This window comes from Aotus nancymaae, unplaced genomic scaffold, assembly GCF_030222135.1.
Source record: "Aotus nancymaae isolate 86718 unplaced genomic scaffold, 86718_ANA_hifiasm-v0.15.2.pri h1tg000097l, whole genome shotgun sequence".
Taxonomy (NCBI): domain Eukaryota; kingdom Metazoa; phylum Chordata; class Mammalia; order Primates; family Aotidae; genus Aotus; species Aotus nancymaae.
Window position 1 is genome coordinate 2,768,026 of NW_026988512.1, and position 25,364 is coordinate 2,793,389.

A 25,364-nucleotide genomic window follows, 5' to 3' on the forward strand; every position below is an offset into this window, starting at 1 on the left:
CAAGATTTTCAGTGTGAACAGCCTTGTATTGGAAGAAGATGCCATCTAGGACTTTTCATAGCCAGAGAGGAAGCACTGCTTCAAAGCCTCACACAGCTGGCTGAATCTTATTAGAGGCTAATGCAGCTGGTGACTTTAAGTTTAAAACAGTGGTCAGTGACTATTCCGGAAATCCTAGGGCCCTTAAGAATTATGCTGAATCTCCTCTGCCTGTGCTCTATAAATGGAACAACAAAGCCAGGATGACAGCACATCTGTTTACAGCATGGTTTACTGAAAATTCTAAGCCCTCTTTGAGGCCTATTCAGAAAAATTTCTTTGAAAGTATTACTGCTCATTGACAATGGACCTGGTCACCCAAGAGTTCTAATGGAGATGTGCAAAGAGATGCTGTTTTCATGCCTGCGAACACAACATCTGTTCTGCAGCCCTGGATAAAGGAGTCATTTTGATTTTAAAGTCTTACTGTTTAAGAAGTACATTTTGTAAGACTATAGCTGCCATAGATAGTGATTCCTCCAGTGAATCTGCGCAGTCAATTGAAAATCTTCTGGAAAGAATTCACCATTCTAGATGCTATTAGGAATATTCGTGAATCATGGGAGGAGATCAAAATATCAACATTAACAGGAGTTTGGAAGAAGTTGATTCCAGCCCTCATGGATGACTTTGAGGGGTTCAGGACTTTAGAGGAAGGAGGAACTGCTGCTGAGGTGGAAACAGCAAGGGAACTAGAATTAGAAGTGGCGCCTGAAGATGTGACCGAACTGCTGCATCATGATAATACTTGATCAGATGAGGAGTTGCTTCTTACGGATGAGCAAAGGAAGGAGTTGCTTAAGATGGAATCTACTTTTGGTAACAACGTTGTGAACATTGTTGAAATGACGACAAAGGATTTTTAATATCTTGACTGTTACCTAAACTTAGTTGATAAAGCAGCAGCAGGAGTTGAGAGGATTGACTCCAGTTCTGAAAAGTTTTACTGTGAGTAAAAGGCTGTCAGCATCACATGCTACAGAGAAGTCTTTTATTGTTGTCTTATTTTAAGAAATTGCCACAGACACCTCATCCTTCAGCACCCAGCACCCTACCCTGATCAGTCAGCAGCCATCAACATGGAGGCCAGACCCTCCACCAGCAGAAAGATTACGACTTGCTGAAGGCTCAGATGATCATTAGCATTTTTTAGCAATAAAGTATTTTTAAATTGAGGTATGTACATTGCTTTTTTAGATATGATGCTATTGCATACTAGACTACAGTATAGTGTAAACATAATTTATGTGCTGGGAAACAGAAAAGTCACGTGACTTGCTTAATTGTGATAAAATTGCTTTATTGAGATGGTCTAGAACAGAACCTTTGATATCTGCAAGGTATACCTGTGCTGTTTAGTATGGTAGTGACTAGCCACATATGACTGTTTAAGTTTCAATCAGTATGATTATAAAAAAATTAAAAATACGGTTCTTCCATTGCACATGTCCTGTTTCAGGTGTTCAGTACCCGCATGTGGCTAGTGATTACTATATTGGACGGCACATACAAAAAACATTTCCATCATCACTGGCGGATTTATTGAACATTGCTGGTCTAAAGATTGACAGTAGTTAAAAGTAACAAAGTATTTTAAAAATTGAATATGAAGAGTTTTGAAAATGCAAATTTTTAGCCTTTCCAGAGGCAGATCACTGCCTTTTTCACAATAAGCACAGATCCTCTTGTCACATAGAAACAGAAATAATTACCCAAGAATCTAAAAGAGCTTCCTATATTTAATATTTATTTTCCTTAGATGGGTTAAGGAAGTATTTAAAATGTTAAGAGTAGCTGTAGGTGTCTAGAATTTACAGTTTGTTAACTTTTAACTCTTAGCATACAGATAGATGTACATAATTATTTTTGTCATCTTTTCATTATAAAAGTAATGCAGTGTAGTTATGGGGGAAATTGTACTAAATTCTATAAAGTAAGAAGTCAAAGTCTCTTACTTTTCTTCATCCCACATCACATTTTCCAGAGTGAGCTATAATTGGGTGAATTTCCCCAAACTTTATAAATACACTTGCAAACGTTTATACACAGCAACCTAGATTAATGTGTCATAGCCCTTTTTCTAGACTACGAGTGCCTAGTCTTCTAGTACTACCAATAACAGCATCTATCAAGCGTTTATACGATGTGCCGCTAATTCTAACAGTTCTCTGAGACACTTCATGAAGAACTTGAGGTTCTAGGTAATTCTGCAATTTGCCTAAGAGCACATAGATAATTTATGGGGCCAGGATTTGAAGCTAGGGAGCCTGACCTCAAAGTTCATGGGTTTGTTTTGTTTTGTTTTCCTAAGAGAGAGGGTTTCACTCTTCCCAGTCTGGAGTGCTCGCTGCTGCCTTGAGCTCCTGGGCTTAAGGAACCCTCCCACCTCAGCCTCTGAGTAGCTGAGACTACAGGCGCGTGCCACTGCTCCCAGCTAATTGTTAACATTTTTTGTAGAGGTAAGGTCTCCCTATGTTGCCCAGAATGGTCTTATCTCCTGGCCTCAAGCAGTCTTTCTGCTTTAACCTATGAAAGCGCTAGGATTACAGGTGTGAGCCATCATGCGCGGCCGAAGTTAATGTTTTAACCATAAAAATAGGTAGGTAATGCTTTAGTGCACATGTATGTAAATAAAAATTTAGATGTCGCCAACACGAAATTAAGACTCTTAAACGAGGACCAGCTAAGACCCGGAGGGACATGGTTTCGCAAAGAATTGGAAACATGAAGTCATGTAGAAGTAGTTGGAGAAATATTTTTATAATGTTGAATGAGTTTATTATTACTCTGTGGGGAAAAAAAAGATCTTATAGTAAGAGCACTGCAACAGAACCAAGACTACTAAGCTTTAGTCAGTGACTCACTTACCTGAGCAAGTGTGTGGTGAGGCAAGTTCTGTGGCTCCCTTAGGATGTGTGGTGATCAGGTCTGGATTCTATTTTATCTGTTTAAGGGGAAGACAAGTGTGGAGCACCCGTTTTGACAGAATCACGTCGCAGTTTACGAGTCATTTTGCTTCGGAATATTAAGAAATACATTCTTGCGTTCGTTTTTCATTTTTATTGTTTGCGTATATAATTTCCATGCTGTTTTTTAATGATAGTTAAGATTATGTAAATTGTCCTATTTCAGTGACTAAGGATTTGTTGGGATATAAGTAGAGCTTAGACTGTTTTCCCAAGGGTGCTTTACCAGTAAATGAGAAGCCTCCTTCTTTTAGCTGATGTTTCCTTCAAAAGGAAAATTTTCCATATTTAAAGGAATTTCTTTTCTTTTCTTTTTTGAGATGGAATTTTGCCCTTGTTGCCCAAGCTGGAGTTCAATGGTGTGAACTTGGCTCACTGCAACCTCTGACTCCTAGGTTCAAGTGATTTTCCTACGTCAGCATCCGGAGTACCTGGGATTACAGGCATGTGCCACCATGCCTGGCTAATTTTGTATTTTATTTATTTTATTTTTTAAATTAGTTAATTTATTTATTTTTGAGACAGAGTCTTGCTCTGTGGCCAGGCTAGAGTGCAGTGGCGCAATTTTGGCTCACTGCAACCTCCACCTCCCTTGTTCAAGCAATTCTCCTGCCTCAGCCTCCTGAGTAGCTGGGACTACAGGCGTGTGCCACCATGTCCAGCTACTTTTTGTATTTTTAGTAGAGACGGAGTTTCACCATGTTGGCCAGGGTGGTCTTGATCTCTTGACCTCGTGATTCACCCATCTCAGCCTCCCAAAGTGTTGGGATTACAGGCGTGAGCCACCGCTCCCAGCCTAATTTTGTATTTTTAGTAGAGACAGGGTTTCTCCGTGTTGGTCAGGCTGGTCTCGAACTCCCAACCTCAGGTGATTTGCCTGCCTCAGCCTCCCAAAATGCTGGGATTACAGGTGTGAGCCACTGCACCTGGCCTTAAAGGAAATATTTCATGTTAATTTTTTTCCTGTTGTAAATTGAAACTTTTAGATTAGTTATGTGTCCTTCCCTAGAACTGAATTGACAGCTGCAACCTCGAGAGACTCTCTGATTTAAATATGACCTGGAGAGGTGCCACAGTCAGCTAAGAGAGATATGCTGACACAAGTGAAAGTATGTTTCCAAAGCTGTGCCACAATCTTACTAAAACTGTGTCTCATCATTGCACTGTTCTTTTAAAATTGTATATACATTTTTCTTTCAGATATACACTGGAAATGATTAAACTAGTCCCACATAATGAAAGTGCATGGAACTATTTGAAAGGGTAAGAGGTTGTTGTTGTTTTATTATTTAAAAAAAGAAGTGGCTATATGATGCATCATGGAGTATATTCCATAATCAGATTCCAAAAGGATAGTAAATAATTTTTCATTTTTCTGGATCTAAGAGCAGAAGTATAACAGCATTATGGAAACTCTGGAAAAGTGCCCTCTACCCTTCTCTGCACCTCTCAAACACCTGCCAACACTGTTTTCAGAATAATCCACCAGTAAATAATGCCATTTTAATTGTATTTATGAATCCAATTCATAAATCCAAAAGTCTTTTTTTTTTTTTTTTTGAGACGGAGTCACAGTCTGTCTTGTCTCTAGGCTGGAGTGCAGTGGCACAATCTTGGCTCACTGCAGCCTCCACCTCCCAGGTTCAAGCGATTCTCCTGCCTCAGCCTCCTGAGTAGCTGGGACTATAGATGCACACTGCCATGCTGGCTAATTTTTGTATTTTTTTTTTATTATACTTTAAATTCTGGGGCACATGTGCAGATCATACAGGATTGTTACATAGATATACACATGCCTTGGTGGTTTGCTGCATCCATCCCCCTGTCATCTACGTTAAGTATTTCTCCTAATGTTATTCCTCCCCAATCCCCCCACCAACTACTATCCCTCCCCTACCTCCCTCCACTCAACAGGCCCTGGTGTGTGATGTTCCTCTCCCTGTGTCCATGTGTTCTCATTGTTCAAGACCCACTTATAAGTGAGAACATGCAGTATTTTGTTTTCTGTTCTTATATCAGTTTGCTGAGAATGATGGTTTTCAGCTTCATCCATGTCCTTGCAGAGGACATGAACTCATCCTTTTTTTATGGCTGCATAGTATTTCATGTTGTGTATGTACCACATTTTCTTTATCCAGCCTATCATTGATGGGCATTTGGGTTGGTTCCAAGTCTTTGCTATTGTACACAGTGCTGCAATGAACATACGTATACATGTGTCTTTATAACAGAATGATTTATAATCCTTTGGGTATATACCCAGTAATGGGATTGCTGGGTCAAATGGAATTTCTATTTCTAGATCATTGAGGAAGCGCTACACTGTCTTCCACAGTACTTGAACTAATTTACACTCTTACCAGCAGTGTAAAAGTGTTCCTATTTCTCCACATCCTCTCCAGCATCTGTTGTCTCCAGATTTTTTAATGATTGCCATTCTAACTGGCGTGAGATGGCATCTCAGTGTGGTTTTGATTTGCATTTCTCTGATGACCAGTGATGATGAGCATGTTTTCATATGTTTGTTGGCCTAATGTATGTCTTCTTTTGTAAAGTGTCTTTATATCCTTTGCCCACTTTTTGATAGGTTTTTTTTCTTGTAAATTGGTTTAAGTTCTTTGTAGAATCTGGATGTTAGCCCTTTGTCAGATGGGTAGATTGCAAAATTTTTTTCCCATTCTGTTGGTTGCTGGTTCACTCTAATGACTGTGTCTTTTGTTGTGCAGAAGCTCTTCAGTTTAATTAGATCCCATTTGTCTATTTTGGCTTTTGTTGCCATTGCTTTTGGTGTTTTCATCATGAAGTCCTTTCCTATGCTTGTGTCCTGAATGGTATTGCCTAGGTTTTCTTCTAGGTTTTTTATGATGTTAGGTCTTATGTTTAAATCTTTAATCCATCTGGAGTTAATTTTTGTATAAGGTATAAGGAAGGGGTCCAGTTTCAGCTTGCTGCACGTGGCTAGGCAGTTTTCCCAGCACCATTTGTTAAACAGGGAATCCTTTCCCCATTGCTTATTTCCTTCATATTTGTCAAAGATCAGTTGGTTGTAGATGTGGCATTACTTCCAAGGCCTCTGTTCTGTTCCATTGGTCTATATCTCTGTTTTGGTACCAGTATCATGCTATTTTGATTACTGTAGTCTTGTAGTATAGTCTGAAGTCAGGGAGTGTGATGCCTGCAACTTTGTTCTTTTTGCTTAGAATTGACTTGGCTATGCGGGCTCTTTTTTGGTTCCATACGAAGTTTAAGGTGGTATTTTCCAGTTCTGTGAAGAAGGTCAATGGTAGCTTGATGGGGATAGCATTGAATCTATAAATTACTTTGGACAGTATGGCCATTTTCATGATACTGATTTCATGATATCGGGATGATGTTGGTTTCATAAAATGAGTTAGGGAGGATTCCGTATTTTTATATTGTTTGGAATAGTTTCCGAAGGAATAGTACCAGCTCCTCTTTGTATGTCTGGTAGAATTCGGCTGTGAACCGTCTGGTCCTGGACTTTTTTTGGTTGGTAAGCTATAAATTGCTGCCTCAACTTCAGACCTTGTTCTTGGTCTACTCAGGGATTCAGCTTCTTCCTGGTTTAGTCTTGGGAGGGTGTAAGTGTCCAGGAGTTCATCCATTTCTTCTAGATCACTGGTTTATATGCATAGAGGTATTTGTAGTAATCTCTGATGGTAGTTTGTATTTCTGTTGAATTGGTGGTGATATGCCATTTATTTATTATTGCATCTATTCTATTCTTCTTTCTTTTTTATTCTGGTTAGTGGTCTATCTATTTTGTTGATCTTTTCAAAAAATCAGCTCCTGGATTCATTCATTTTTTTGAAGGGTTTTTTGTGTCTCTATCTCCTTCAGTTCTGCTCTTAGTTATTTCTTGTCTTCAGCTAGCTTTTGAATTTGTTTGATCTTGCTCCTCTAGTTCTTTTAATTGTGACATTAGGGTGTCGATTTTATATCTTTCTTTGCTTCTCATGTGGGCATTTAGTGCTATAAATTTTCCTCTGGACACTGCTTTAAATGTGTCCCAGAGATTCTGGTACATTATGTCTTCATACTCATTTGGTTTCGAAGAACATCTTTATATCTGCCTTCGTTTCATTGTTTATCCAGTAGTCATTCAGGAGGAGGTTGTTCAGTTTCCATGTAGTTGTGGTTTTGAGTGAGTTTCTTAATCCTGAGTTATAATTTGATTGCACTGTGGTCTGAGACTGGTTGTTATGATTTCTATTCTTTTGCATTTGCTGAGGAGTGGTTTACTTCCAATTATGTGGTCAGTTTTAGGGAAGGTGCGATGTGGTGCTGAGAAAAATATATATTCTGTGGATTTGGGGTGGAGAGTTCTGTAGATGTCTATTAGGTCTGCTTGGTCCAGATCTGAGTTCAAGTCCTGGATATCCTTGTTAATTTTCTGCCTCGTTGATCTGTCTAATATTGACAGTGGAGTGTTATAGTCTCCTACTACTATTTTATGGGAGTCTAAGTCTCTTTGTAGGTAGTTAAGAACTTGCTTTATGTATCTGAGTGCTCCTGTATTGGGTATATATATATCTAGGATAGTTAGCTCTTCTTGTTGCATTGATCCTTTTACCATTATATAATGCCCTTCTTTGTCTCTTTTGATCTTTGTTGGTTTAAAGTCCGGATGTTTTATTAGAGACTAGGATTGCAACTCCTGCTTTTTTGTGCTCTCCATTTGTTTGGTAAATCTTCCTCCATGCCTTTGTTTTGAGTCTATGTGTGTCTTTGCACATGAGATGTGTCTCCTCAATACAGCACACTGATGGGTCTTGATTCTTTATCCAATTTGCCAGTCTGTGCCTTTTGATTGGGGCATTCAGCCCATTTACATTTAGGGTTAATATTGTTATGTGTGAATTTGATCCTGACATTTTGATACTACCTAGTTGTTTTGCCCATTAGTTGATGCAGTTCTTTATTGTGTCAATGGTCTTTATCATTTGGTATTTTTTTACAGTGGCTGGTACTGGTTATTCCTTTCCATGTTTAGTGCTTCCTTCAGGAGCTCTTGTAAGGCAGGCCTGGTGGTGATGAAATCTCTCAGCAGTTGCTTGTCTGTAAAGGATTTTATTTCTTCTTCACTTATGAAGCTTAGTTTGGCTGGATATGAAATTCTGGGTTGAGAGTTCTTTTGTTTAAGGATATTGAATATCGGCCCCCACTCTCTTCTGGCTTATAGGGTTTCTGCTGAGAGATCTGCTGTGAGTCTGATGGGCTTTCCTTTGTGGGTAACTTGACCTTTCTCTCTGGCTGCCCTTAGCATTTTTTCCTTCATTTTAACCCTGGTGAATCTGATGATTATGTGCCTTGGGGTTGCTCTTCTTGAGGAGTATCTTTGTGGTGTTCTCTGTATTTCCTGGATTTGAATGTTGGCCTGCCTTGCTAGGTTGGGAAAGTTCTCCTGGATAATATCCTGAAGATAATTGGTTTCATTCTCCCTGTCACATTCAGGTACACTGATCAAACGTAGATTAGGTCTTTTCACATAATCCCGTATTTCTTGGAGGCTTTGTTCATTTCTTTTCACTCTTGTTTTCTCTAATCTTGCCTTCTTGTTTTATTTCATTGAGTTCATCTTCAATCTCTGATATCCTTTCTTCCGCTTGATCTATTCGGCTATTGAAACTTGTGTAGGCTTCATGAAGTTCTTTTGCTGTGTTTTTCAGCTCCATCAAGTCGTTTATGTACTTCTCTAAGCTGGTTATTCTAGTTAGCATTTTGTCTAACCTTTTTTCAAGGTTCTTAGTTTCTTTGCATTGGTTTAGAACATGCTCCTTTAGCTCAGAGAAGTTTGTTATGACCCACCTTCTGAAGCCTGCTTCTGTAAATTTGTCAAAACTTATTCTCCATCCAGTTTTGTTCTCTTGCTGGTGAGGAGTTGTGATCCTTGGAGGGGGAGGGGCATTCTGGTTTTTGGTGGTTTCAGCTTTTTGTGCTGGTTTCTTCCCATCTCCGTGGATTTATCTACCTTTGGTGTTTGAAGTTGGTGACTTTCGGATGGGGTCTCTGAGTGGATGTCCTTTCTGTTGCTGTAGAAGCTATTTCTTTCTGTTTTTTAGTTTTCCTTCTAATAGGCCCCTCTGCTGCAGGATTGCTGGAGGCCCATTCCAGACCCTGCTTGCCTGGAAGTTACCTGTGGGGGCTGCAGAACCACAAGGATTGCTGCCTGTTTCTTCCTCTTGTAGCTTTGTTCTGGAAGGGTACCTGCCAGAGGTCAGCCAGAGTGCTCCTGTATGAAGTGTCTCTTTGGATATACGGGAGGAGGCAGTCTGTCCCTGATCAGAGCTCAAGTGCTGTGCTGGGAGCTCCGTTGTTCCCTTCAGAGCTGCTGGGCAGGGACATTTAAGTCTGCTGAAGTGGAACTGAGAACCACCTCTTTTCCCAGGTGTGCTGTCCCAGGAAGGTGGGGCTTTATTTATAAGTCCCTGATGTGTTGCCGCCTTTTTTCAGAGATGCCCTGCCGAGCAAGGAGGGAGTCTAGTCACAGTCTGCCTGCAGAGGCCTTGCTGAGCTGTCGTGGGCTGTGCCCAGCTGCTGTGTGAACTTCCTTGCGGTTTTGTTTACACAGGGAAGGTTAGAACTGCCTCAGGAATGGCAGATACCCCTACCCCCACTGAGCTCGACCGTCCCAGGTCGAACACAAACTGCTGTGCTGGCTGTGGAAAATCTCAAGCCAGTGGGTCTCAGCTTGCTGGTCTTTGTCGGGGTGGGACCTACCAAGCCAGATGACTTGGCTCTCTGCCTTCAGCCCCCTTTTTTTCATGGGAATGGGTGGTTCTGTCTTGCAGGTGTTCTAGGCACTGGCCAAAATGGCCACCCAGTTTTGTGCTGGAAACCTGCGGGGCTGGTGTTGTCAGTAACAGCAGTAATCTCCTCGTCTGTGGGATGTAAAGACCGTGTGAAAAGTGCAATATCTGAGCCTGAGTGACTGGAGAAGTCCCTGATGGCCTCCCTTGCATAGGAGGGGGATTTCTCTGGCCCCTTGCACTTTCCGGGTGAGGCAACACCCCACCCTGCCTCGGTTTGCCCTCCTTGGGCTACAGCCACTGTCCAGCCAGTCCTCTTGAGAGATGAACCTGGTACCTCGGTTGGAAATGCGGAGATCACTTGTCTTGCGTTGCTCTCGATGAGAACTGCACTCCGGAGCTGTTCCTATTCAGCCATCTGGTGGAAGTCCAAATTTTTGTATTTTTGGTAGAAATGGGGTTTCATGATGTTGGCCAATATGGTCTCAATCTCTTTGACCTCGTGATCCACCCACCTTGGCCTCCCAAAGTGCTGGGATTACAGGTGTGAGCCTGTGCACCTGGCCAAATCCTGTAGTCTTTATATCAAAGAACGGAACACATACACCCCCAGGCTCTGTTCGGCTCAGGAACACAGTAAAGCAGGCTGATTTACAAGAAGATTTTTCCAATGGACAGTCAGCCTTGCTGTTTTTGTTTCTAGAGATTAACACCTACAAGTTAACTTACTCCTCAAATAGAAAAGATTTCACTTGCCTGGCCACTGACATAACCTAGTTCCTTGTTGAACTTAAAGGTCTTCAAGGAAACTAGGCTCAAAGGATGTGAAGTATGGAAGAAGTCATCCTTGGAGATATGTCAAGGGGGGCTCAAGAAAAGACAAGCGGGCTGGGCGCATTAGCTCATGCCTGCAATCCCGGCACTTTGGGAGGCCAAGGTGGATGGATCATTTGAGGCTAGGAGGTCAAGACCAACCTGGCCAACATGGCAAAACCCCATCTCTACTAAAAATACAAAAATTAGTTGAGCATGTTGGTACATGCCTGTAATACAGCTACTTGGGAGGCTGAGGCATGAGCATTGCTTGAACCTAGAAGTGGAGGTAAGAGTGAGCTGAGATCATACCACTGCACTCCAGCCCAGGTGACAGAGACCCTGTCTCAAAAGAAAAGACAAGAACATCTCTCCTGGTTGTCCTTCACTTTTTAAAATGATTTGTTTTGCATGTTGTACAGATTAAGTTATAAATGAAGACTTTTAAACTTCATTTTTAAAAACTTAATTCTACTTAGCTCTTAATTATCCTTTTTTTTTTTTGGGACAGGATGACTCTGTAGCCTAGGCTGGAGGGCAGTGGCATGATCATGGCTCACTGTAGTCTCGATCTCATAGGCTCTAGGATTCTCACACCTCAGCCTTCCAAGTAGCCAAGACTACAGGCGGCACCACTAGGCATGGCTGATTTTTCAAAAAATTTAGTTAGAGATGAGATCTTGCTGTTTTACCCAGGTTGGTCTTAAACTCCTGGGTTCAAGTGTTCCCCTGCCTCTGCTTCCCAGAGTGTTGTGATTATGGGCATGAGCCACTGCACCTGGCCAGCTCTTAATTATCTAATTGTTTATGATAAGACTGATGTAACTTAAAAGTTTCGTTACAGTTTCAGCTTCATTCATTCAAAATAACTCGCTTTCTTGTTTGCGTTTCAGGGTTTATTTTCTCTTGATCTTCCTGCTGCTTTTGTTCTTCCTTCACAAAATCAAGTGTTTTTTGTTGTTGTTTTTAGGATTTTGCAGGATCGTGGTCTTTCCAAATATCCTAATCTGTTAAATCAATTACTTGATTTACAACCCAGTCATAGTTCCCCCTACCTGATTGCCTTTCTTGTGGATATCTATGAAGACATGTTGGAAAACCAATGTGACAATAAGGAAGACATTCTGAATAAAGCATTGGAGGTAAGCGGGTGCGGCTCAGTGCATTCACTTTGGTATCTCAGAACGGTCTGCCCAGTGCCACTGATATTCATGCCCCTTTCAACATTGTTACTCAGAATTCAGTAGAAGAGTTAGGGGCAGCATTGACATCACCTGGGGACACAGCCTGTCTCTAACAGCATGTCACATTTGAATATGATCTGAATTAAATTGTATTGGCTCAAAGGCATTTGCCCTTGAGATTGAATTACATATTACTTTAATAAATTTTTATTTTTTGTTTTTAGTTATGTGAAATCCTAGCTAAAGAAAAGGACACTATTAGAAAGGAATATTGGAGATACATTGGAAGATCCCTGCAAAGCAAACACAGCACAGAAAATGACTCACCAACAAATGTACAGCAGTAACACCGTCCAGAAGAACTTGACGGAATGCTTTTTCTATTAAGGGAATCTATGCAGGAATTTAAAACTAGAGTGATCCTTCCCTTTGCCTGTGGTGTAAAAGTACATCGTACAGGTATTGCTTTTTAACAAGAACTGATGCTCCTTGGGTGCTGCTGCTACTCAGACTAGCTCTAAGTAATGTGATTCTTCTAAAGCACAGTCATTGGATGGGCGGGGAAAGAAAAAGTCCCGTCAAGGAACTTCTGTAGTTTTATCAGCATGTGATCTAATCCCTCAGCACCAGCTCCTCCCTCAGGGGTACACGTGTCAGGGTTTGCAGCAGTTACGACTGCGGTCGCTTGTATGTCATGGATATGAGGTAGCTGAAGTTCGGTTCAGTAAGCAGGGAATACAGTGGTTCCATCAGAGCTGGTCTGCACACTCACAGAATCTTGCTATCACTGTAACCAACTAATGCCAAAAGAACGGTTTTGTAATAAAATTATAGCTGTATCTAAAAGCAGTGGTACAGTAGTTTGATTTTTTAATAGCATTTAACTATATATTATAGAAGACACATTGTCTCAGCTTAGAAAAGCAATTGAAGAAGAAAATATTGCTATAAAACTTTAAACTAGGAACGTGATATGTTGGAGGAAATGTTAAAATGTGAATTGATCAGTTCTTGACTGAAAAAGTGAGAAAATCCACTCAAGGTAGTTTAAACCCAAAGGGTTTATTCAGGTTTATAAATATCTCACAGAAGAATTGCCTAATCTTTGAGAAGTACATTCCCAAACCATAGTACACAACTGGACCGTCCCGTTGCTGCCGCCTGTCCAGAATCAGAAAACTGCTAGATGAGGAATGAGGAGCCACACCCTGGCTGCTCCAAGACTGTGCTGTTTCGGCGTGTTCCATAAAAGGCACATCTGCTGCTCTTCCCATGTAGTGTGGTTCCAAATTACGGCTCATTGCAGTGCATCTGATTGGAAAGAACCAACGGGATGTCTTTTCTTTTCAGATGGAGTCTCACTGTTGTCCTGGCTGGAGTGCAGTGTCGCGATCTCAGCTCACAACTCCGCCTCCCAGGTTCAAGTGATTCTCCTGCCTCAGCCTCCCAGTAGGCGCCGTTCATTCTTTTTTTTTTTTTTGTATTTTTAGTAGATACGGGGTTTCACCATGTTGGTCAGGCTGGTCTCAAACCCCTGACCTCAGGTGATCCACCCGCCTTGACCTCCCAGGCTGGAGTGCAGTGGTGTGATCTGGGCTCTCTGCAACCTCTGCCTCCCGGGTTCAAGCGATTCCCCTGCCTTAGCTTCCCAGGTAGTTGGGATCACACGTGCACACCATCATGCCCAGCTAGTTTTTTGTGTTTTAGTAGAGATGGGGTTTCACTATGTTGGCCAGGATGGTCTTGGATCTCCTGACCTCATGATCCACCTGCCTCAGCCTCCCAAAGTACTGGGATTACAGATGTGAGCCACCGTGCCCTGCCAGGAAGTCTTAAAATCTTAATGCAAAGGAATTTGGGAAATGTGGTTTGTAACTTTCCAGCCTCTGTGATGTAGGATGCCATGCCAGGAAGGAGTTGGGAGTAGTTAGCAAGCTGGCTTGCTGTACCTGGACTTAATTCAATCTCACTTTCTTTCTTTATTATTTATTTATTTTTATATGTTGATTTTTTTTTTTTTAGATAGAGTCTCACTCACTCTTGCCCCAAGTGTGGCTAATTAGCCCCATGCCTGGCTAATTTTTGTATTTTTAGTAGAAATGGGGTTTTACCATGTTGGCCAGGCTGGTCATGAACTCCTGACCTCAAGGGATCTTCCTGCCTCAGCCTCCCAAATTGCTGGGATTACAGGCATGAGACACCGGGCCCGGCCTCAGTCTCACTTTATCTGTAATTTTTGTTCTGTCAAAGCACCAAAGTTAAATAAAGAAATCATATAAAGTTAAATTGTTATCCTTTATATTTTAATGGCTGGACGCAGTGGCTCACACCTGTAATCCCAGCACTTTGGGAGGCTGAGGCAGGTGGATCACCTGAGGTCAGGAGTTTTAAAGACCAGCCTGGCCAATGTGGTGAAACCCTGTCTCTACCAAAAATACAAAAATTAGTTGGACGTTGTGGTGCATGCCTGTAATCCCAACTACTCAGGAGGCTAAGGCAGAAAATTTGCTTAAATCCAGTAGGTACAGGTTGCAGTGATTGCAGTGAGCCAAGATCTTGCCACTGCACTCCAGCCTGGGTGACAGAGACTGTCTCAAAACAAAAAAATTTTTTTAATACTTTCTGAAGAAAATATATTTGCGAAGTGTTATTTCTGACATTTTACATGTTTTTGTTGTTTTTAGAATCCAAAAATCTCTGATTTTTGAAGTTGCCACAAAATGTCATTTCTATGTAGACCATTTCAAAGGTGTAATAAGGATTAAAAACTATAGAGAGAGGTTCTCATAAGATAGCAGTTACTCTCAGCTGGGTGTGATGGCTCACACCTGTAATCCTAGCGCTTTGGGAGGCTGAGATGGGGTGGATCATTTGAAGTCAAGAGTTCAAGACCAGCCTGGCCAACATGGGGAAACCCTGTTTCTACTAAAAATTCAAAAATTAGCCAGGCGTGGTGATGGGTGCCTGTAATTCCAGCTACTTGGGAAGTTGAGACAGGAGACTTGCTTGAGCCTGGGAGGCAGAGGTTTCAGTGAGCCAAGATGGTGCCATTGCACTCCAGCTAGGGCAACAGAGCGAGGCTCAGTCTTGGAGGGGGGAAAAAAAAGCAGTTACTCTTAGAAACTATCATCAGTGGCCCAGACTGATTGGATTTGGGGCTTTGGACTCAACAAAGCTCATAGAGATAGCTTAATAAAAAGCATAATGAGGCCAGGTGCTGTGACTCATGCCTATAATTCCAGCACTTTGGGAGGCTGAGGTGGGAGGGCTGCTTGAGCCCTGGAATTCAAGACCTGCCTGGGCAACATAGCAAGATCCTATCTCTACAGAATTTTTAAAAATACTGTTAGCCAGGAGTGGTGGTGTGTGCCTGTGGTCCACCTTGCCTGGCCAACATTTTAACTGAAGCAAGCACATGCACTAGCACGTGCACCAGGCTGCAGGTTCCAATCTTCTTCTGGGGGCAGTGTTCCAAAGTGAGCTCTGCGTTCATATCCTCTGCAGGGCTATTTGGATCGATCTCATGGCTGCAGCCCCTAGTAGTTTGGTACCTGAACAAAAAATCTGTTCACGAGCACAGTTCTCTGAGTGGTGTGCTCATTAAATCTGTGATAGGCAGGCCAGCGGTGAGCCCGAGTTCAAAAACAACTCTTTGAGGTTGCGTGCCGGATGCACTCCCGTTCCACTGTCTTCTCAGTGCTTTCAGGTTCCCTGAGGTTTCGGTTCGCTGGTCAGAAACCTCCCGCTTTCAGTTTCGCTTGGGGGAGCTGTCCACTTCCACAGTTGTGCCGCATAGTGGGAAAACAAAAATAACAAAACACCATTTGTGTCTGTCCTCTTGGTGATGCAGTGCCACTGAATGGGACTCTCTCTCTCCCTCAGAGTTTTGGCTACTGAAGCTTTTTGCTCTGGCCACGGGCTTGACTAGGGGCTGGAGTGCAAAGAAATGAAAATAGAACGGGAATTTTCTGCACTCCCTCTGCGTGTTAGGAGTTTCCTTTTCTGCTCCATGAGCCAGAAGCAGAGGATTTCTCCCGAGTCTGTGTGCCCACGACACTCACTTCCAGGTATTCGGCTACACTCAGGTCGAAGATATTAGAAGAAAAAAGGGTGACACAACCAGTTTAATGGTGCATCAAATTCTGCCTTTTAAAAAAAAATTTTGGTTTGATTTTAATTACTCTAATTTTTCATCAGTATTAAAGTTTCACCCTTTCCCAGCCAGCACCCCACAAAAGCCTCTAGGCATGAAATGGTGGCCACGTGGCAAAGAACTCAGCAAAGAGAGCTGCTGATTGGTTTCTATCTTTTTTTTTTTGAGATGGAGTTTCGTTCTTTAGCCCAGGCTACAGTGAAGTAGCGCCATCTTGGCTCACGGCAACCTCTGCTCCCTGGGTTCAAGTGATTCTCCTGCCTCAGCCTCCCGAGTAGCTGAGATTACAGGTGCACACCACCACACCTGGCCAATTTTTTTTTTATTTTTAGTAGGGACAGAGTTTCACCATGTTGGCCAGGCTGATCTTGAACACCTGACCTCAGGTGATCTGCCCACCTTAGCCTCCCAATGTGCTGGGATTACAGGCATGAACCACCATGCCTGGTCAATTGGTTTCTATCTTGATGCCAACAGCCAACTCTGTCAGCCAGCAGGTTTCATTTTATGAAAAACCAAAACTCATCATCCTATTTTTATAGCAATTCAGTGGTATATGCCAAGCAGTGTCTACTCCAGTGTTCACGAAAACGGCAATGCTGGGCACAGTGTCTCAATGCCTATAATCCCAGCACTTTGGGAAGCCAAGGCAGGTGGATCACTTGAGGTCAGGAGTTTGAGACCAGATGGGCCATCTTCAATAAAAATACAAAAATTAGTCTCCCATGGTGGCGGGAATCTGTAATTCCAGCTACTCTGCAGGCTGAGGCAGGAGAATTGCTTGAACCTGGGAGGCGGAGGTTGTAGTGAGCCAAGATTGCGCCACTGCACTCCAGCCTGTGTGACAGAGAGTGAGACTGTCTAAAAAAATTTTTAAGTAATAAAAATGAAAAACCTAACAAAAATGATGCCACAGTTTTACACATTTCAGGTGGTTAAGAGTGCATAAGTTTGATAATAAACACGGTACTTGACCTTAAAGAAGACCTGGAGCTTGCCAGTGGAAGCAGGCTTAGAAGGAGAGCAGCTTGTTAAGTTATGGTGAGGTGGTGGGGACAGGGTTATCTGAAATCTGGCAGAAAGCTGTAACAGCAGGTGTCTGTGGGTGTGGCTTATAACAGTGTATCAAAGAATGCGATCGATGTTGAGGGGTGTGCATGTGCATACCTTGTGTATTCCTATGCAGTGTGGCTTAGAGGATCATTTTCCGCATTCCCTTAGTGCCTCTCCAGGATGAAATCACATATCTAGAAACAGTAAATTGGTGGCTCACACCTGTAATCCTAGCATTTTGGGAGGATAAGGCAGGGGGACCACTTGAGGCCAGGAATTTGAGGCCAACCTGGACAATGTAGTGAGACTTTCTGAAATCAAACCAAAATGAAACAAAACCAACCAACCAAATAGGAAATTTGTGTTATGCTTAATTCTTAATGTATCAATCATATTGAAACAAATTTGTGTCTTTAAAATATGTTATAGCTGAACTGACTACACTTTATTTATTTCCTTAATTCCCTACATCTAGTAAAATTTCAATGCCTATTTTTTTCCCTTCAAAATTCTCATATTCAAAGTTTCTCATATCTCACCTATTTTCCTTTGACTTTCTTCTTTTTTTCACCCCCTGAGATGGAGTCTTATTCTGTCATCCATGCTGGAGTGCAGTGGCGTGATCCTGGCTCACTGCAACCTCCACTTCCTGGATCCAAGCAATTCTCCTGCCACAGCCTCCTGAGTAGCTGTGACTACAGGTGCCTGCCACCATGCCTGGCTTATTTATGTATGTTTAGTAGAGATGGGATTTCACCATGTTGGTCAGGCTGGTCTCAAACTCCTGACCTCAAGTGATCCACCTGCCTTGGCCTCCCAGAGTGCTGAGATAACAGGTGTTAGCTACCGTGCCTGGCCTACTTTATTTTAAAAAGTTATTATTAATTTAATAGATTTGTTTTATGATCTTTCTAAATGCCTTCCTTCTAAGATATGTCATACATGTCTAATACTGCTACCAGGTTGATGGTTCATATATACACACACACACACACACACACATATATGGAGAAATATCTATTTATTGCATAAACATTTAAAAATACATATAAGCAAGAATGGAGAATTTAAATTGCCCCAAATTCTACTTATTGGAGGTAACCATTGGAATATATATGTATATATAGGATTATAAATACATATTTTTAAAAAATGAGATTGCTTCCTCTCTTGGCCATATATTATGGCTATCCTTTCCTGACTATATATATATATATATAGATCTATAGCATAACTTTAAAAACATTGTAGTAAAAGATACATAACATAAAATTTACCATTGTAACAATTTGAAAGTGTACAGTTCAGCGGAATTAGGTATATTCACATTGTTGTGCAACCATCATCCCCATCCATCTCCAGGACTTTACCATCTTCTCAAACTGAAATTGTGCACCCGTTAGACAGCATCAGTTTTCATGGCTTGTGGATGTAATATAATTTCTTTCAGAAACCCCTATTATACATTTAGGTTTCTTTTTTCCCCTAGTATAAATATCCCTTATCAACAATGCTTCAGCAAGATCTCTTGTGCATACATCCTGCAGACATATTATTTCTGAAGGATAAATTCCTAGAACTGGGATTTGCTAGGGCCCGCAGGAGGAACTCCAATTTACACTCACTTGTAGGAGTGCAAGGACTCTAACGACGGGAGGTGTTACCATTCTTCTTTTGCTATTTGTCCATGTGACAGGCAAAAGTTGCCCGTAGTTACTTTGATACTGTTTGGGTTGCTAGTACAGGTTCCGTTTTTTATCCTACATAGTGTTAGTGTCTTGATTCTGAACTTTCGCAGTGTGTCAGGGTAGAAACAGCTAACACTTGCGATGTACACAACCCAGACGTTCCATGACCCCAGGCTGACTTCGACGCTGCAAGCCTCCCTCTCGGTTCCCTGGAGCAAGCGCCCGCGTGCGTGTGGTGCTCCCGGCCGGCCACCGGCTGTCTTCCCTGCCCTTGCCCAGTCCTACTTCTCTGCAGAGGCTTGCCTAGGTCTCGTGTGCTGCCCCTGATGTGTGCAGCTCAGCTTTACGGCGTCTGGGCTGAGCGCACAGTTTCCGTGACAGAGCGAGTCTCGAACTTGAGGCATCTGAGTCCCCGCGCAGCGGGTCTGGGCCGGAGTGGGGAATCCGCCTTCCCGGCAAGGCCCCCGCTGATGCCGCGGGTCTGAGGACTACGCTTTGGAACCCACGGCCTCGCAGTGCGTCGAGATCTGACAGCTGCTCCGCACGGGCCTGGCACCAGGCTGAAGCAATAGTCGGTCAACGCAAAATCGTCCTCGCAAGTTCGGGAAGCAGAAGCCAGAGCGGGAGACCGGGCAGGTGCGCGTTGGCACGGCAGGTGCGCGTTGGCACCGCCGCTGCGCTCGCTCCGGCTTCAGTGCACGGTCGGAGGTGGGCGCCAGGGGGCAGCAGCGTCGCGCTCGCCCCCAGGACGCGCTTCCGAGCGCGCAAGCGCAGTAGGCCCAGTGCGTGCTGGCCCGGGGTGGCCGGGGGCGCGGAGACTTGGGTTGCAGGTAGGTGCTGGGGCGAGGAGGGGCGAGAGGGCCAAGGGGCAGGGGTTCGAGGGGCGGCAGGGCTCAACGGCGAGGGCCGAGGGGCGAGGGGCTTGCAGCTAGGTTTTCCGCGGGGCCTATACGTCACGCGGCCTGCACCCCCCGCAGCTCCGGCCGCCACCACGCGAGCGGTCCGGAGGCTGCGCGGGGCCCCGCCCTGCGCTGGAGCTGGACATTGAAGGACCCGACGGGGGCCGGTCGCGAGGGCTCCCGCAGGTCATCCCGGTGGTTTTGGAGGCCGAGGCGGGAGGATCGCTTGAGCTCGGGGGAGAGCAGCCTGGGCAACATGGCGGAACCCCTGTCTCTATTAAAAACGTGGCCGGCCGCGGTGGCCCGCCTGTCATCCCAGCTACTCGGGAGGCCGAGGCGGGAGGATCGCTCGAACTCGGGGGCGGAGGTTTCCGTGAGCCGAGATCGCGCCATTGCACGCCAGCCTGGGGGACAGTGTGAGGCCGCTTCTATGATTTTGTTATTATTTGAGAAGGAGTCTCGCTCTGTCGCCCAGGCTGAAGTGCATTGGCGCGATCTCGGCTCCCAGGTTCAATCCATTCTCCTGCCTCAGTCTCCCGAGTAGCTGGGGTTATGGACACCCACCACCACGCCAGGCTTAGTTTTGTGTTTTTAGTAGAGACGGGGTTTCGCCATGCTGACCAAGCTGTTCTCGAACTTCTGACCTCAGTTGATCCACCTGCCTCGGCCTCCCAAAATGCTGGAATCACAGGCAAGAGCCTGGCGGAGGCTTTCTCTATTTAGAAACAAACTAAACAAAACAAAACAAAACGGAAAAACCAGAAAGGACTCCACCTCAGCTCTTTGCCTTTGGGCGTTTATTCTGCACGAGATCATTTTTGCCCGGGTGTGTTAAGTGTGATCATATTCTTTTTTTTAGAGAGCAAAATGTTGCTGTTTTGTTGCATAATCTTGTCTTTACCACCCTTTGCCTTTGCTATAGAACCCTAAGGCTAAATAAACATCCAGAATGTTTAAAATAATCCTCTTCATGTACCTTGTGCTTTATTGGCAAAATGGAATTCTACTCTAAATTGTATTGAATGACACTACTCTGTCTTCTCTAGTTGTAGAAAATACCTTGTAAGTCGGTAAAAACTAGTTTTATTCCTGTGGTTTTCTTTTTTCTTTAAGCTGTAAATGCAGAGCAGTGGATCCCACGTTTTTCTCTATCATCAGCAAGCCTTCCTACATGTCGTGCCCGAATTTCTCCTGCCCAATCTGCCCACCTTCTTTATTCCTTAATGTGCAGGCTGTTTTTCAGGACCAGTAAATTTCAGTGGTTTTTGCTTGTTTCTGGACCGGAAAGTTCCTTCAGCCACACAGCCTCATCCTGTGCTCTGGGCCGCCGACTCCAGAATATGCCTCTGAAACAAAAAAGCAAATCGGGGTTGAGGTGGGCTAAAGTCTTCTTTAAGAAACCAGCAGTCCCAGGGTCCCCCAGGCAGCCCCCAGGTGACCACAGTGGGTTTGATTTAGTTCAGCTCCTGAGCATTGCAGAGGAAGAATGGGCTTGAGGCCAGAAAACTTGGCTCTTCTGTGTATAATTTAGTGACATTGGATATATTACTTCATCTCTGACTCAGTTGTCTTATCTGTGAAATGGGAATAACAACAATTATATCCACCTCACAGAACTGGTGTGAAGTTGACATTCAGATGAATTTTTGGGTATTTATTTATTTATTTCATTTTGGTTTGGTTTCTTTTTGCTGAGAGAGGATTCAGAAGTGAATGTGAGAACTTAGGCTTATAGAAAAGGTTACTGGGGAATATAAAATTTAGATTCAGCAAGAAATGCATTAAAGGTTTTCTGAGTAATGATGAGGGTCCAACACAGGTAAGAAAATACGCATTTCCAGAGTCCTACAGAGTTTTGTAGCCGATTTTGGCAGCCTTTGAGTGGAAATGAAGAAGTGCACAGGGCAAGTTACACGGGGCTGGTGAATGACAAGCAGATCTGGGTTTATGATGAAGCCTCTAGACGCTTCACTTGCACAAATACCTTCCAAAACCCTGGCAAGGGGCTCAGCAGTTTTTCATTCATAATTGTGTATTCTTCCCTTAAAGCATTACTGCCCCTTGCCCCCAGTTGTATAAGCTTCAGGCCCCATAAAACCTGACTCCACCCCTAGTGGCAAGGAAGGATTGGTGGGAGGTTAGGCATGAAGAGCGTTGGAGAGTTGAAAGGATTCACCATGGGGTTTGAGCTGGGGAACTCGGATTGGAGAAGGAGGTGGCAGATAAGGGGCCTCAGAGGACGGGAGCCTTGAGGAGAGGAAGAGCAGATTCGGTGAAGCGAATACAGGAGAGGGAAAGCAGCCTGTGCGGCTGAGGCCATGAAGAGGGAGAGGTGCAGAGTGACCAGGCAGTTGGTGCGTCTTTGCCGAGTACCTGCCGCATGCCAGGAACAGGACAGTAGTGAGCAGGACAGGCAGGCAGGCCTCTTAGTGCTCAGAATCTAGAGGAAGCCGGGGCCTGGGCCTCCCAAAAAGGGAGCCTTTGAGGACTGAGGAAAGCTCAGGGGCTGGGGTGTGGGGTGCAGGGAGGGTCTAGGGAGGGAGGTAGGGTTTAGATTTCAGGAGGCCGCATAAGAGTTTGGACTTGATCCTGAGGGCTGAGTTGGGGGCTTTTGAATGTTAAGCAAAGTGGGACCAGATCTGTGCTTTAGAAAGCTCTCCCTGCATGTATGAGAGAAACTTCCACATATGCCTGGGGAGATGTGTACATAACTTGTCTCACTAATTGTGGAAAAGTCAAACCAGTTGAAAATAGTGAACTGGAACTTTGTGTATCTGCATGGATAAATCTCAAAAACGTAACCTTGAGCTTTTCAAAAAGCTAGTTGCAAGAGGATAATACCAGCCCACCACTGTTTGTATAAAGCTGGAAAACATAATGTATTATTTATGGGCACATACTTGTGGTGAAAATAAAAATCACATATGGGAAGCTGAGTTCAGTGGCCCATGCCTGTAGTGAGTCCCAGGTGCACTTGAGCCCAGAGTCCAGCATGGGCAACATAGTGTGACTCCGGGTCTTAAGTGGATAGGTAAGTAGGTAGGTAAATAGATAAGATGGATTAGATAATCGATTAGATAGATAGATAGATAGATAGATAGATAGATAGATAGATAGATGGCATGTGCAGGACTTAGAGATACCAGTATTTTTCAGACTTTAGCATGCATCCAAATCACCTAGAGGACTTATTAAAACACAGATTTTCATTTCTGATTCAGTAGGTCTGGGGTGAGGACCCTAGAATTTGCATTTCTCCCAAGTTCCTGATGCCACCAGTCTGGGGACCTCAGTTTGAGAATCTCTGATGTCCACCAACTTGACAACTTGAAGACAGTGATCACTTCTTGGGAGGGAGCAGAACTGGATGGGAAGGAGTCCAGAGGGACTTCGACTCTATTTGTAATATTTAATTTCTTTAAAAAAAATCTGAAAAAATGATGCAACGTAACTTGACAAAGCTGGATGGATGTTCATTGATGTTTTTAATTTTTCTCTGTGTGTGAAACATTTAATTAAAGAAAAAGGATCCTATTGTTTGCTGTGTAATCCTCAGAATGGACTGGAAAAGAGGAAGAACTGGGTGTCTTCGTGGGAATCTTTTGTGGAAACCCAGGTGAGAGGTGCGGCTGGCTTACACGGGAGGTGGGAAGGTGGGGGTGGGGTGGGAAAGGCAGCAAGGAAGGAGAGAGGCGGGCAGCTGTGAGGGAGATTTGGGTGGGAGCATTGACTCCATGTGGTAATTGGTTGGTTTAGAGGTTAGGGGAGGGCAGAATCAAGTCATACACCTGGTCTGTGACTTCAGTGGGTGGTTGGGTCATGAGCCGATCACCAAGGGAACCCTGGAGGAGGGGCATGTGGGGACAGGTAGGAGTTCCGGAGTGGACATCCCATATCTTGGTAGCCCAGTGAGCAAAACGTAGGAGAGATCTGGGCTGCAGTGCAGACTTAGAAAGCATCAGAGTTCAGATGGCTGCCAGTGCCCCAGGAGTGGATGAGGTCACCTGGGCCTTTGGCAGACCTGAAGCAATGCTGTCACCTAAGGCGAGGCTTGGCCAACCACAGCTTGCTGCTCGTTTTGTATAGCCTGAGAGCTGAGAATGCTTTTATCTTTTTAAATGTTAAGGGGAGAATTCAGTGAAGATATAATTCACAAACCATAACATTTGACATTTTAAAGTGCACAGTTCAGTGGTATTTAGCATATTCACAAGGTTGTACAACCATCATCACTGTCTAATTTAGGAACATTGTAGACAAAAAGAGACCCCATCCCTGTCAGCAGCTATTCCACGCCCACCCCCCAGCCTCTGACAGCCACGAATCTGTGTTCTGTCTCTGCATTTGCTGCTTCTGGACATTTCATGTAAATAGAATAGTACACAGTATGATCTTTTTCTCAGGCTTATTTCACTGAGCGTGATGTTTCCAGGGTTCACTTATGTTGCAGCATGAATTAGTGCTTTATTCTTCTTTATGGCGGAATAATACTCCATTTGTGGATGTACCACATTTTGTCTGTCCATTCATCAGCTGATGGACACTTGGGTGATTTCCACTGTTTGGCTGTTGTGGATAATGCTTCTGTGAACGTTCATGTGTAAGTGTGTGCATGAGCACAGGTGTCTTCAGTCCTCCTGGGTACACACTGGGCAGTGGAGTCGCTGGGTCATGTGGTGACTGTGCTTAACCTTTTGAGGAGTGGCCAGACTGCTTTCCACAGTGGCTGCATTTTACTTTCCCACCAGTGATGTTTGAGGATTCCAGTTTCTCCACATCCCCCTAAACTCATGTTACTGATTTTTGTATTATAGCCATCCTCCTGGGTGTGAAATGCCACCTTGTCACACTTCTGATCTGTGTTTGCCTTGATGACTGGTGCAGCTGGGCATCTTTCATGTGCCTGTTGGCTATCTGTGTATCTTCTTTGGTGAAATGTCTATTCAAGTCCTTTTCCCATTTTAAACATCTTATTTTGTTTATTTTGAGACAAAGCCTCTGTCAGCTAGGCTGGAGTGCTGTGGCATGATCACAGCTCACTGCAGCCTTGGTCTCCTGAATAGCTGGGACTACGGGCACATGCCAACATGCCTGGCTCATTTTTAAATTTGGTTTTTGTAGACACAAGGTCTTACTAGGTTGCCCTGGCTGGTCTGGAACTCCTAGGCTCAAGCGATCCTCCCACCTCGGCCTCCCAAAGTGCTGGGATTACAAGTGTGAGCCACCGATGCCTGGCCCTTTGCTCATTTTTAAATTGAGTTATTTGGTATTGATTTTTGAATCTTTTGAGTTGTTCATCAGACATCCACATGGACATGTCGAAGAAGCAAGCCTTGAGTTCTGAGGAGAGGCTGGGATTGGAGTTTTACCTTTGGAAGTTGTCAGCAGGCAGAGATGAAAAGTCCAGAGTCTGGGTGAGCTCTCCCAGGGAGTGTGGGCAGAGGTCTGAGCTCTGAGCTCTGGGGGACCCCACTAAGTGGACTCAGAGATGAGGAGGAGCTGCCAGAGTGTAATTTCCTGGAAACCAAGTAAAGAAGGTGTGTAAGTAGGGAGTGATCAGTCACACTAGATGCCATTGATAGGTCAAGGAAGATGGGGGCTGGGCTTTGACTGTTGTGTTTAGTGATGTGGAGGTCACCCGTGCTGCCTGACTGTGATAAGGTCAGTTTGGGTGGAGTAGCGGTGAGTTGGAGAGAATGAGAGGACAGAGCTGGGCTTGGGGTTTGCCTGAGCTGGGCATGGGGCCAGTTTCAGGGTAACACACAGTTCATAGTAACAGGAGACTGCAGGAACCCGGGG

General features: G+C 44.0%; 2 protein-coding genes across 6 annotated transcripts in view; both read left to right on the forward strand.

The window, feature by feature from the left end:
- The window catches only part of FNTA (farnesyltransferase, CAAX box, subunit alpha), a 41,652-nt gene extending 29,034 nt beyond the window's left edge, over window positions 1–12,618 (forward strand). The window contains exons 7-9 of one of the 2 annotated variants that reach the window (XM_012476060.2): window positions 4,206–4,268; window positions 11,559–11,730; window positions 11,997–12,618. In XM_012476060.2, coding sequence (XP_012331483.2) covers window positions 4,206–4,268; window positions 11,559–11,730; window positions 11,997–12,119 — 358 coding nt within the window. In that variant the 3' untranslated portion in view covers window positions 12,120–12,618. The remainder of the gene's footprint in view (window positions 1–4,205; window positions 4,269–11,558; window positions 11,731–11,996) is intronic. The other variant, XM_064370020.1, reaches the window with a different exon arrangement.
- Window positions 12,619–19,447: 6,829 nt separating this feature from the next.
- The window catches only part of POMK (protein O-mannose kinase), a 57,970-nt gene continuing 52,053 nt past the window's right edge, over window positions 19,448–25,364 (forward strand). For 2 of the 4 annotated variants that reach the window (XM_064370015.1, XM_012476070.2), the window contains exons 1-2: window positions 19,448–19,496; window positions 23,087–23,181. The gene's annotated coding sequence lies outside the window, so the exon portion shown is untranslated. Of the gene's footprint in view, window positions 19,497–22,146; window positions 22,968–23,086; window positions 23,182–24,866; window positions 24,980–25,364 lie in introns of those variants that run through there. The other 2 variants (XM_064370017.1, XM_064370016.1) reach the window with 2 other exon arrangements.